The following is a 14,450-nucleotide window of genomic DNA, read 5'->3' on the forward strand; positions in this document are numbered from 1 at the left end:
ACGTGGATGCCATTCCTGGTGGCACAACTGCAGAGCCGCAAGCCCACATTTCAGCTTACAAACCACTTAATGACCATTTGAAAAAAGAATGAGACGCGTCTGGAAACCTTCTGCAGTCAAGTAAGATCAAGATAGTACCAGCATCTAAACTCGTAGAAGGGTTTGGATGAAATCCAGAGATGACAGAAGTGCTCTCAGACAGGCTGCATTAGCCATCCTCCTGCCGACCATGACACTGTGAGGATGGACCCGAGTCCAAAAGTGACTCAGAAGAGTCTGCTTAGAAAAATGCTGAAGGATTACCTCATACTTGCTTAACTTTACTTTTATAGTTATGTATGTCTGAGTGATAAGTCATAAACATCTATGTATAAATAAGTCTAAGACAGCTCTGTCAATAAGTTGAAAATAAAAATCATAATGGAAAAGCAGGCCCCATGGTCCTGCTGACCATGACACTGTGAGGATGAACGCGAGTCCAAAAGTGACTCAGAAGAGTCTGCCTAGAAAAATGCTGAAGGATTATCTCATACTTGCTTAACTTTACTTTTATAGTTATGTATGTCTGAGTGATAAGCCATAAACATCTATGTATAAATAAGTCTAAGACAGCTCTGTCAATAAGTTGAAAATAAAAATCTTAATGGAAAAGCAGTATCGTGTACCAGCTGAACATTTCTTCTTTCTCAGTGGCACTTACTAGTGGTCTTACCCTTTATGGCACCTAAGACTTGCAATATATTTCACACCTTCTTCACCTTGTCTCCTGACCCCTCAAGCACTCCTTCTTTTAAGATAAACCCTACTCTCATCCTCCTGCCCTCTCCTACTTCTTAATTTATGGCCCTTATGTTTGGTCTCATAATAATTTGGCCCCATAAACCGTAAATAAAGGTTAAGGGGAGATACTTAAAGTTACACGACTGAGATTCAAATTCCGGTTTTCCTGGTTGCTGGCTGTGTGGCCTCGGGGAAATTATCAAAAATCCGTCTTTACTTAAGTTTCCTGAGCTGTAGAGGGCAAATAATGATAACATCTACCTCATGGGGTTGTCGGGAAGATTAAAAGAGAACATACATGCAAAGTACTTTGAACTGTCCTGGGTACCATATTAAATATCCTTTAAAGTGTTGACAACTATACGTTTTAATGTTGTTGTCTGTAATCAAGTCAAGGCGGTAAGCTTTTTTCTAACAGATCTGGAATACAATTTTAGTTCATGAGTCACAAATTGTTCTTCTATGTCCTGCATCTCTACTTCCTACCTGCCAATATTGCCCACCGGATCTGTGGTAAGGACTCGTGTTCCTTCAACACAAGACCTTCTATTGGCTACAGGTTAGTTTGTTCAATTTCCACAAGACCTCTTTGAGGGGGTTTTATTAACCTCACGTTTCAGATGGCAAAACAGACCTGCAAGAGTTCAGTGACCTGACTACAGTCACTGAGCCCGGTGTGGGGAACTGGGATTTGTATCCAGGTCTTTGTGATTCCACAGCCTTAATGGTCTTCCCTTCCTTCCACGTGATCCACACATATCAACAGAACAGAAGAAAGACAAGACATGTGACCATTGTAGAGTCACAAGTTTCCTTCTAGATCAAGTGACTGTAATTCTCAGTGCTCTCTGGGATTCAAATCCAGTCGGAACAACCCTGGAATGACTGTTTTTTTAAAATTTTTATTTTAAATTGGAGCGTAGTTGATTAACAATGTTGCATTAGTTTCAGGTGTACAACAAAGTGATTTAGTTATGCATATACATATATCTATTCTTTTTCAAATTCTCTTCCCATTTAGGTTATTACAGAATATTGAGTAGAGTTTCCTGTTATACAGTAGGTCCTTATTGGTGATCTATTTTAAATATAGCAGTGTGTACATGTCAATCCCAGACTCCCAATCTATCCCTCCCCCGACCTGTTTATATCACTTGTGGAATGACTATTCTTAAATAATCCACTCTTTTTTTGCCTTTCTAGTGGTAGAAGGTAAACATAATCTTTAGGGAAGAAATAATCATTTCCAAGGACAAAACCATGGGTCATATATTTGTATTAAATATATCTAAAAGGCAGTGTGTCTAAAATGCAACAAAGAGGGAAGTTACTATTTGTAGGATAGGTTATCAAAATATCTTTGTATGTTGTCTAGTAGCACACCATACACTAGCATGCATATGATAAGTATATTCATCATAGTTTGATTAGCTTTAATCGCAAGAATAGATTGATATTTTGTAAGCTTTAATTGCAGGAATAGGTGATATCCCTCCACAATTCAGATTAGGAAAATACAGCCAAAAGAAAATCATAATTCAAATACTGTGTCATTTTAATACTTCCAGATGCCTTCACAAATTATAATATTTAATTCATTTCTGCAAAAGAAAACCTAAATGAGCATGTAAACTTTTATTTTATAAAATATTTGCATTTATAGTTTTATATAAAAGGAAACAGGAAAGCCATAGGACTTGAATAACAACAAAACCACACCCCAAGGTGAACTTCTGATAAAAAGAAATTTGGTTTCCCGCTTCTTGGTGTGAAAGGCATGCTCTCCTTCAAACACAAAGGGCATGGAGTTCCTGCAAATTCCCTGAGACCAGGAAATGCCCTGGTAGAACCAACTGATACAACTTCAGTGTTCAGTTTCCTTAGGCACGTGAGAAAGTTCACTTGGTTCTTCATTCATTCAACAATATTATCGAACACCTACAATGTGCCAGAAAATACACCAGAACTACGGAAGTACTAAGCCGGGAACAACTCTATTGGGGGCGAACCAGATGTGCTCACAGCCTCGGGGAGGTCATAGTAAAAAACCAGACCATATTGCTCTGTGACTTTCTTCTAAAGGGCATTATGGTATTCACAGATACCATCTGTTTCCCAGACCTTTCACAGGGTGTGTTTAGGTAACACTGTTCACTGGACTCTTTTACAGACGTGAGAGCAGCAAAGGGGTAAAAAGAAGTGGTTAGACAGCTACTCACCAAGAAAACCAAGACTGGATTGGATTCAGCGCTTCTGATTTATCAGTCAGGATTTAGAAAGAAATTAAATGTATATTCTTCACTCAAAATGGCTATTTTTGCAAATACTATTATGTAGATTGATTAATTTCCAAAATGAAGTTGAAGTTAAATTGATGGAGCTCAGCGGATGTAAAAGAATGCACACGGAATATATACAGTTCATGACTGGTGCTCATTTTTCAACCAAGAGACAGATGAGATTCCACAGACATCCTGTTAATGGTACATGGATATAATAAAGTAGAGAAGGTGGGCCAAAAAAGTGTCCATAATTACATGAAGGCACTCTGTCCTCAGAGTAATTCTAGGGTAGGGGAGGGAGGGAAGTAAGTTTTTCACTTAAAATTGTTCAAGATTCCTCTTTTAAATTAAAAAGTCCTCAGTGGGACAGCGTATGACCTGGAATGAGACTAAAAGGTATTCATTTTCCAGATTCAGTTGACAGACTTTAAAGGCTGCCTTAGGTCAAGTGATTTTATTTATGATATAAACCACCCTACTCTTTATCAAACGCTCCTTACTCGGGATTTCTACTGCATGCTCGTATTTTCCCTTTTTTAAAAATACATTTTAGTGCTGTTCACCAATATTACTGACTTTTCTATTATTGACTTTTTCGCTGACAGATCAACGAAGTCTTGAAGCATACGATTTTAGAGCTGACAGATTAGGTTTTCATACCATAATGCTGGCCCCTGCAGAACCCTGGGGCTGGCTGGAGCTTTAGTTTATGAACAAAACTATTCTAAGGCTATGTCTTGAAAACCATGAATCTAAGTTGAAATTTAGGACAGTATAGAAAGATGGGTCTTTTTTTTGAAGATGCCACGTATCTTAGGTATACTTTCTAGGATCTGACATCAGACAAAAAGCTGGGATTAGAGGACCTGGGAATAACCTCAACTGTCTATCACCAGCCCAATGTCACGGCGGGTGTGCCACACACTCTAGGCTCCTCAGTGTCTTAACTACACAATTTCTGAATCCATCTAGGACATCCTCAGGTCCCTTTTCATTTCTAAAAATCAAAAATGTAGCTATTGCTTCCTAATATTTACTCCACATCTTCCTTGCTTTAAATTTACTTTCCTTTCATCTTGTATTCAGCGTGAATAAAAACAGCTATTCATCATCATCAAAACATATCACATGATGCCATTTATACAGAACCCAAAACACTATTACAAAACTTCTTTGAATTAATGTTCGGGGCTTCTTATCATGTGCTAATTATCGTGTTAAGCATTTACAAGCATTATTCCATTTGCTCAAGGTCCTGAAGGAAGAAAGTAGTAAGGCTGGGATTCCAATCTTTAGGTCTCAGGACCCCTGAGATGCTGCTTATCTATAGTTGAATCACAACAACCTTTGGGGGGAGATTCAGGGACTCTGGCAGCCACAGCAGGATCCCATACGGAGAAACTCCACATATGACCCTGCCTACCACCTAATATACACCACCACCCCACCTCCCACTTGGGGGGCGGGGCCACAATTACTGGCACAGAATCGCATACTATCATCCTCAGAAGTATTTTTTTAGTCAGAAGCGGGGTGGGGGGAGAAGGGAGAAAGCCACAACATACATGTATATAACCATCACACAAAAGCATCCAAGCAAACATCATTAAGGATTTATTTGCATTTTGCAGGCAGTGTGGGAAGTCTGGCTTTCTCCTTTCTTCTGAGGTCGCACTCTGATTTCCCATGCTAACCATAATGCTCCAGTACCCTAAACATTTATATATTGTCCATTTAAATAACGCACATACTCTGTCCCATTCATCGAAATGTAAACGATCACAAAAGAGTCAAGGCGGGAACCCGGTGAAAGCTGTTAACGTTTATTGAACAGAGGACATATGTTTGCAAATTACAGCGTTGCACGAGCACACAGTCCAGGGTTCATAATGCTGTTCCAATTCGGCTCTCCAAAGGGCCTTCTCACACAGTCCCTTTTTAAAACAGTAACTGAAAGGAAAAAGGTGTCAATTGCAGTTACATGCACAAAACCACATGGCAACTTTCATTTAGAATGAATCTCTGCTCTACTACTTAGATGGACACAAGGTGATTTTTCAGGTCCATGCACACGTTTTTGTACGGTCAGAACTTTTCAAAGAATAATGCTTTCATAACCCATAGAGTATCTCAGAATAGTGTCGAGTTTAGCAAGCAGGGCAACAACTTCAGTGAACAACAGAATTTCTAACATTTGCCCCAATCAATATCCTACTTTGCCCTCAAGAAATTCAACACAGCACTTCATTTTTGGAATAACAAGGGAAAATTCATCTGACAAAGGACATGATACGGAATACACCTATAAAAGGTATTTCTCATCTCAAACAATGTTTAATAGTCGACTTCTATCCTTTTGTTCCAGTGGAAGAAATTTTGGTCAAATTGTCAAAAAAAATACCACCAGGCTCTTGAGGTAGACTTTAACCTCCAATTTTCCTCTAAAAGTTATCTTTTAACAACAAAAAATTTTTTAAAAACTTAATTTCCAGGAACTTAAACAATTTAAAACAAAATATCTATTTTTATAAGTAAAAAAAGTTACGTTGTTCAATTTTCTGAACTACCATTCTATCTTTTTTTTTTTGCCTTTTATGGAAATATCTAAAATAGTGATCATGGAGTAGAAAGTTATTAGATTTTTATCTCCTTAGAGATTAATAACAGAAAACTGAAGAGGATTTTCTAATCAAAGAATCTGATAGTATAAAACATCTGATGTAGGAATACTTAATTGATGACCACTGAGACTGCTAATTAGAAAATTCTAAAAGAGAAAGCCTAGCTGATTCACTTTGCTCTGCACAACTTATCTGGTTTAATTTAATACAGCAACTATGATGGTTTTATTCTAAGCATAAGAGGCCAGCTGGTCTCTTCTAAGAATTCTGTTCCTCTGCCCTTGGTCTGAATGGTGAACTGGCCACTTTGGAGGTGTAGCTCTTGCTCATTTCTTGCATATGTCTCTGGATGTAATTTTCTACTCTTTATTCCTTATTCACTTTGAAATGCAGAAATCCTCCACCTGTCTGAACATGATATTTTGACACGTAATTAAATATTACATGTAAAAATTAACCATTTTGTCAAAGAATTTAATTTTCTTCCACCTTCCTTTTTGTTACTGTTCAATGCCCATGCAAAGGACCTGCTTACAACACCCAGGTTCTTCACAGAGGACAATCCAGACAGGCTTATCTCACTTTGCTGGCAGGTGCATCCCAGCCACTTGAGCATCTGGTTTCTCTTTGCATAGAAAAGAGTTTGCCTATCCACCATCATCTGCTTCATGTCTTGGCTGGATTTATCCCAGAAAAGGCTATGGGGGAATGCCCATTTGCACTCTTAATTTGTAAATCACAGTCATAACATCAGAGGAAATGCATATCTGCCACTCTCTAATTTGCACACTAAATTTATAAATCTAAAGCTGTTTTAAAAAGGGGCAACTTAAAGAATACCTTTATATGTCTATGTGACAATTTCCCCAGACTTGAAAAATGTTGGCCTTAGCTATTCGCTCATTGTTTTTAAAAATCACATTCTTTTCATTCGATCAATAAACATTTACTCAACTCCTACTATGGGCAGGCAGTGTAGCTCTCCTTTATCCTTCCTAAAAGAAAGCAAAGGGCCTTATTCAGTGGGTTTAAGGCATCAATAAGGACAATTTATGCTTGAGTCAATTTATTCTTGAGTGTTCTAGTCAGTTTTAAGGTAATCTCTTTCATATAAGAGGAAAAAAAGAAGGGAAGGGAGCGAGGCACTGCGCACCTACTATGTGTCAACACCGAGCCAAGAACTGTGTGGGTGTATGTTGCAGAATTCTTAAGCCTCTTAAGAACTAAGGGAGGGTATGTATTCTTCCCATTTTATGGACAAGGATAAAAAGCTTTGATGAGTTTAATAATTGTTCAAGATCATTTCTCATGCTACATTCTTAGCTTATGTTCTTAACAGATTCATGACAGGAAAAAGCTATCAACGTGATTCTAGAATTTGAACTCAGATCTGAGGAACTCCAAAATAAAAACTCAGTGCTTACTGTTTCTGTTATTAATTTCACAACACCAAGATGCTGTAAATTTCTCTGGATTGAAAAACTGCTTGAGTACAGCTATTGTATGTTGCTGTAAATTCCTTTGTGAGGAAAGAGCCCTTAAAATCATGCATTCCCTATGCCAAGAATATGTGCGTAAAATCTTTCTTTCCTCACCTTAAAAAATTTTGTTTTAAGATGAAATGAAGAAAGTGTTGCTATAAGCCTCTCATTTCCTCAATATTATGAAGTAAAAGTCTGTAATTAACCTCTCTTCATGTTCTAGGAAATACAAATCAAGATAATCCTCTAGTTTTGATAATATATTTATTTGTCCCTTTGCTATTTCCTTTACCTTAAAAAATTAAGGATATCATGAATATTAGATAAAAGAAAAAAACACTATGAAAAAATTAGTCTTCTTAAGCATAATTATCTCCAGATATAATTCATGGTAAGATTACTTCCTTTCTCTTATGTCTTATATTCTAACTCTTAACTCATCTTCATTTAATGCAAAAGAATTAATGGGCTTCCTTTAATATTTCTCTGCTTATTTTAAAGCTTTCTTCCTCTAGCTTTAGGTAAGAAGTCTTTAAAATCCATGGGCTATTTCACCGTTCTACATTGTGATAGAGGATTGTTATTTTCAAATTCCAATAGTAAACACAAAGAGAAGATTTAAATTTGGCAAAATAATTGAAGCTAGACATTATATAAATAGAAAATAAAACTTGCAATGACCAAAGAGCCCCCTTTTTGGTTGCAGCAGATTGCATCATAATGCCCACAGTGAAAAATACTAGATTTTTCAGAAATCGGGTCCTCTCTAGCAACAATTCAACAAATGCATGTAAATGTACATCTGTGAAATAAATCTGCCACAGATCCTGCACCTGGAAATGAGGTCTCGAACAGGAAGCCATTTATTATCACAATAAATTATATCTATAATCTACAGAGACCCCCACTCCTTAAAAATAACAAAAACAAAAACAAAACATAACTTGGAAATTTTAAAGACTCACTTGGAAAAAAAAAATGATGAAAGGTTGATTGGCGTATAATTCTTACAAAACTGCAAGCAGTTTTTTTTAAAACATGTAGTTTAAAAGACAACGTATACATGCTTTTAGAGCTTAATTTCCTTGCATTTGTACTTAAGAATGAGACTGACTTTACCCGGTGTCTAAATTAATCTCTAGAAGTAGCTAAACCATGTCAACCTCAGATTTTTAAAGCAGTATTGTGATTAAAATAGCCCTTGGAGACCTTAACTGCCTACCCATTCCCCTACGCACCAGGAAGAAATGAATGTACATCTATCTCGTTTTCTCCGAGGGTTCCCTACTCTTGAGCATTACAATGTGATGTAAGCTTCAATCTCTTTTGTACTTCTAAGTAGTGCAGGGAAGATTCTGGAATACAGTACTGCCTAGCTGCTCTCAGAAGCTGTCTGACCGTGGAGCTTGCTGCATGTCTAGATCTCTTTTGATGATCTCCTTTTAACTAAGTTTTGGGTCCGGTCAGCATGACTCCATTTTCTAAGCAGAAAAGAAAACTGCCAACATCCAAAGGCATAAACAATAGGAATTAGAAGAACTCCGGATTCATCTTAATTTCTTCCTCCCACCTCCTTCTACTCTCCTTTTTGGCTGTGGTTATACAGTGCTCTTAATGTCCACTGCCACGGCCCACCTCTCTGCCCCCCCTTCAAAGGCCTGAAATCAGAATCTGGGGAGGGAATCTGGGCCATGGCAGTGTCCAGGGCTGAGGAAAACTGGCCATCCAGTCACACAGCTGGCCCTTGCTCAATGTACATCAGAGTAAGACACAGGTCCTAACACTCAACTTCAGCCAGATGAAATTTAAAAAGAGAAGTTACAAAAAAGTTTCTTCCTTTGCAGATGTTCCTGAATTTGTCACCTTTATCATTGTACCTACATAAGAAATAACTATATAAAGCACTTTAAAATAAGAATTCCTTCACCAAACTATTCTATAGAGAATTATATAAAATACTTAACCTATGAAAACAGCCCTATATAAAGTGAAAAAGTATGTTAAAATACAAAATTAAAATGACTATTCTCAAGTTAAAGGCTAATTTGGAAATGATGTAATTTCTAGCTATTGCCAGAAATCTTTTTGTCTTGTATTACCACTTAAAATTAGTCAGTACCCAAATGCCTTAGCCAACCTCACTTATTTTCAGCAAGAATTCATAGTACCGAGGGCAGAATCCCAAAATATGTAGAAGACTGTATCTCACAATGGTATGTCTTTAAAAAATAACTCAGTACTTCTTTATGTGTGATATTTCACTGCCTTTTGTCTAGTTATTATAAGTTCGTTACCCAGTGTACTAAGTTGATTATTCCAGAATTTTTCCAAGCAAAAAGTTAGGCTGATGAGTATTTCCAGGGTCATCATCCATTTCCCTTTTTGAAAGAAGGTTCTAAATATGCCCTTTTCCAGTCTTCAGGCACCTCATCAGTCCTCCACGAGTTCTCAAAAATGATATCTAGCGGTTCTGTGATGACTTCGGCCAATTCATTAAGAACTCTAGGATGCCAGCCATTGGGACCTGTGGATTTGAACATATCGGGGTTATTTAAGTTCTCCTTTACCCATTCTTCCCCTAGTCCATCATGGATTCCTGCTCCAATTTTTAAGTCATACTTGTCCCTTTCTGGTTACCACATGGACTTTTGAAAACTAGCTTTCAGTCTCTGCTTTTTATCTATCAATTTTCTCTTTGAAGCTAATAAGAGAAAAATGTATTTTATTCTTCTCAAGCCTCTGTTTTGTTTAAAAAAAAAAAAAGGTCTACTTCTCTTTCCTTTCATGTTTCTTATAAGAAAAGGAAAGTTAAAAAACAATAAATAAATAAAAGTATATCTTGTAATAGTTTGCCTTCCTAAATCACATCACTGAATTCTACATTCTGTCAGCCTTAGTCATAGGTAACAGTCAACATACTGCAAAACATTTCAAAGGCTACCTAGCTCGTGCTCAGAGGGTACATATATATCCAGCTTGTCTGTGCAAGTGCTAATTCAAAATGTACCTCCCAAAATAAAAAAAGATTCACAATCATCTTTAATCCTGATTTGTATGCACATAACTTTTTCACATAGGCATTTAAAAAGCATAGTTGGGCAAGAACTACAAAGAGATGAAGAAGGATTTTCTTACAAAGCAGTAACCTAGTTGAATTCATCTGCTATTGTGTGGTCATCTGCACCAGTGTTCTGGGATTGATATTACACTAATTATCTCCAAGCTCTGATCGGTGTTGACAGTTTTAACCCCTTCGTGGTCACCATGATTCCTCCAAAATTGAAAGACAGCAACAGATTACAGTTTCCTGCCCATCTGTCATAGTTATGCCCTGGGCCTAGAATCCCTTGACAGAACGAGAATGGACAAAGGAGAAGAAGGGGAAAAAAAAGAGTGCAAAGGAAGAATGAGGATGCCTGGGTCTCTCCTATGATTTTTGATATGACAGGCAGGCTGTGCTGCTTGGATTCAACGATTTTCTTGTTGTTGTTTTTTAACTGGAAAAGCTTTTGGAAAAGGTTGAATCAATTTTGCTCTCTTTTGTTTCTGTTTTGTTTTGTGTTTCTAGTCTGTATCTCTCCAGTGGTACCCCCAGTTTTATCTCTTGCAAAAAAAATCATATTGCAGGCATTATTAAGACTTTTAAGAAACAATTCTGCATATTTCTCTAGGGCATAATAATTTGTTTTAGCACGTGCTATCTTCACCCTTGCTCAAACCTGCCGATGGCAATATGTTAACTAATATGTCATCATTAATTACTTTGGGTAATATCATCCGGCAGTTGCATCTAAATGGATAGGAAGTATTACTAGCCATACTCAGGAAGTTTCTTTCTCCAGAAAATCAAGCTGTTTTCAGGCCTTTTTCGCCCCTGTAAGACCAAGTAATAATATCTTACTACTCACTAATATATTCACAGTCACTCAGATAAACCCATACCCAAGCCAATCAATGCCTCTATGAAAACCAAACTCCTGTTATAAACTATGTAAAAGTAATGTTCAATCTGTCTTGACAAACTAAGCTTTTTTTTTGTTTTTTTTAGGGGGGAGTGATCAAAGTTACCTTAACATGAAGAAGGCAAAACTGTTTCATTTTTAATGCTCTAATGAATGAATGAATGAAAAAGCATTGCAACAAAAATTGTATTTGCTATAGAGTGCAAGATAACTTGCTATTTCTATCTGAAAAACCAGAAAGAGCCTCAGGTTACAGCATTAGGGTTACTAAGACCTCAGGAAGACTACAGCTGAATTCTGAAGGGGTCACAAAGGAAGGAGGCAGCATCTTGAGGACATTCTTATTAAAATGATTCTCAGATGTCTGCACCGCACCTGATAGGCTCTGCCTGAAGTCAGCAAGATGACCCTGTCTACTGTTAAAGGTCATTTTATTCCAGGAACCTGTGCAAATAAAGAAAACGCCTTTGTACAGACTATCATCTAGTCAACGGGCAGACACCCTCCACCTTAAACTTATCTAAAGATGTGGACCACGAAGTCATTCACAAATCTAGCATCAACCTAACAGCCTCGGAAACCTCTTGTGTCTTTGGTTCAACAAAAACAAATCGCATTCATTAAACAAGCCCAGCCGTGCAATTTGCTACTTTTCATTCTTTGGGGGAGGGGGTGGGAGGCAAACAGGATTTCCACAGTTGGGTCATGGAGAGTTTCAAGATGTGAGAGCAGTCACAGAGAACAGTAATTAGCTGAGCACATGTTGCTTCATGATCATAGGAAACGTGAGTAATTTCCATGCTAGGAAGGCTCCTTGGAGCTCTGGCGCCTGGCATGCATTGTGACATCCCAGATCCTGTTCCTTACAGACCGCAGTCGTCAAGCCGAATAGAAATGAACAGATGTTTACAACTCTGACCAGCTTTAAGGAGATAACTGCTAGAAATACGTCTTATGGGCAAACAAGCGATGCCAGACCAGCCTCATTTCACAGAGCTGCTCCTACCACCTCACATTTTTTCCTTTCATTTTCCCCCCTAAATAATCCAGCATACTCCTACAAAGAAAAAAGCCCTTTCTTCACTCCACCAAGAAAAATAACAATCTGTTTATATGCGTTTACAGCCTTCTTTGGATATGACTAGGCTGACTTAATAAATCATGAAAGGAATTGCCTCAAATCTGGTCCTTTCTCAAAATTCATGAAAGTCAACCGCTGGACCAATAAATAGCAAGTTATATTTTTGGTTCTACTAATGCTCCTGAAGTTTTCCTATTTTTAAAGTTTGTAAAAATTGAATGCCAGCGGTTTGTAATATGCCAAATTATTATCTATGTCTAAGGAAACATTACTAAAAGGTTTATACTCTGGTTTGGCCTAATTCTTCCCCGACCTGCCTTTGAGCCCACTCTCAGTTCCTACATCAGGGCCATACAAACCTAATTCTTGGGCTGAACTGTGACTTTCTCAGTTTTATTTGCTCTAAGCTCTTACGGGGGATGGGAGGGGTACAGGGACAGTCCTTCATTTCACAGATATTTGGCAATTCTAATCTGTGTTAGAGTTCCAATCTGAGAAACAGAGGGGGTGGGCAGGGGTGCAGAAGAAGTTATTTAAGGAATAAAGAAACTATTATCCTGTGGTTAAAAATTAAGTGTTACGAGATTACGTTTTTTTTTTTTTCTCAGTTGATTATTCTGATTTGTAACTGGCTTCCAGTCTGTTGCTCTTTTCAGCTTGTGATTTCCCCCCTAATTAAAAGGCAATCAGAGTTATATGCAGGCTAAACCATTTAGAAGTTATTTCTCTATTGTGATATTAGTTTAAAGGATGTAGCTCCATTGCAGATGTAGAACCAATAAATTCTCCACATGTGGTGGCTGAGATAAAAAAAATAAAACTGGTGACTGTACAATAATAGGCCATGCAATTTCCTTACGGCGGGGGGAGAGGGACGACTCTCTCATAGGAAAAAATTAATAAAGAACAATGGTGCAAATGTTGCCTTCTCTCCTCCTGGATGGCACAAGGCACATGAATCTGAACCTTTGGGTGGCTGGTGATAAGACAAGATTTTTTTTGCCGCATAACTTTCTCAACATTCAGCCATGTCACACTACTTATTGTTATGGAACCAAGGAAAGTTGGTAATTTGATAAGAGACCGGGGGAGGTGGGCGGATGTATATACAACCTCATTTTAGCTGTAAATTTCTCCAAAGGCAGAAACCACATTTTACACTTCTTTCTATCTGCCTCGGGAATATTAGATAGATAGGAGTACAGTTTCCTTTGCCTACACAACAGAGAATAAAATAGCAATATGTTCACTAAACCCATCTGCATCTTCACGGTCATCTTTCAGTTCCTCGAAAGGCCTCTGGGGGGACGCCTCTCAGCTGCTGGGAAGGCTGAGGCTGCCTCCCAGCCCCCAATAGGCTGGAGGATGCAATGTTATGTTACACAATGAGCTGGCATATATGTCCTTTTTTCTACAGGAGTCTTACAGGGTAGGTTTCCAGGGACTCTATAGACTAGAAAAATGTTTGGCCTGCTCCAGAATGATCCACGTACATTTTCTTCTTCTGACTTTAAACACAAATACCCAGACGCATTATAAACCATTCTGTACAACTATCCTGCTTCCATCTATGGTGTGTACTTGGTAAGTACTGATTTACTATCTAATTCCTGGAACAAATTAAACAGGTTATAATAAACTGCACGGCTTCTTGCCACCTACTCTGGACCCACAAGAGTTCTAAGCTTCACTCAGGACTGAATCTGCAGGTTTTAAGCAAATGGAAAGTATACTGGAGAGGATGGAAATTTTCCTACCCCTTATTATTCAGAAAACTCTCAGGAACAAATTCAGAGGTTAAAAGACAAAAGCGTCTTTATTTATGCTCTCCTCAGGGCGTTCACCAATTTTATAATTTTTCCAACTGAATAGCTATGTAAATTCCCGATTTCTTAAAAGCACTTTGTTATAGTCATCGTTGACATATTCTGAATATGCTAAATTCCCCCCACACGGAGGACAGCCCACAGGGCTGTGGTCGGCAAGTGGCAGCAAACTCCAGGAGACCACGTTTCAGAGGCCCGGGACCTCCTCGCTGCCCAGAGTTGGGTCATGTCTTATCTCTACCAGGAAGAAATGATCAGGAGTTTAACTGTTGGGAATTCTGAATTCTTCTTTCAACAATTTTATAATAATTAACAGCTGGTCACAACATGAAACTGGGGCCAGCTCACCACACTTTCAAGAAGTTTAATAGTACTGTTAAGGAGGCAAAATAGTAGCTGGAGGGGACAGTGCTTTTA

The 14,450-nt window shown here is 38.0% G+C and overlaps 1 protein-coding gene across 2 annotated transcripts in view; it reads right to left on the reverse strand.

The window, feature by feature from the left end:
- Positions 1 to 4,875: 4,875 nt before the first annotated feature.
- The window catches only part of SAMD5 (sterile alpha motif domain containing 5), a 54,748-nt gene continuing 45,173 nt past the window's right edge, over positions 4,876 to 14,450 (reverse strand). For both annotated transcript variants that reach the window (XM_061207415.1, XM_061207413.1), the window contains 2 exons: positions 9,459 to 9,688; positions 4,876 to 5,012 (listed from right to left, as the gene is read on the reverse strand). In XM_061207415.1, the coding sequence (XP_061063398.1) occupies positions 9,626 to 9,688 (63 nt within the window). In that variant the 3' untranslated portion in view covers positions 4,876 to 5,012; positions 9,459 to 9,625. The remainder of the gene's footprint in view (positions 5,013 to 9,458; positions 9,689 to 14,450) is intronic.

Source organism: Eubalaena glacialis, chromosome 12, assembly GCF_028564815.1.
Source record: "Eubalaena glacialis isolate mEubGla1 chromosome 12, mEubGla1.1.hap2.+ XY, whole genome shotgun sequence".
Taxonomy (NCBI): domain Eukaryota; kingdom Metazoa; phylum Chordata; class Mammalia; order Artiodactyla; family Balaenidae; genus Eubalaena; species Eubalaena glacialis.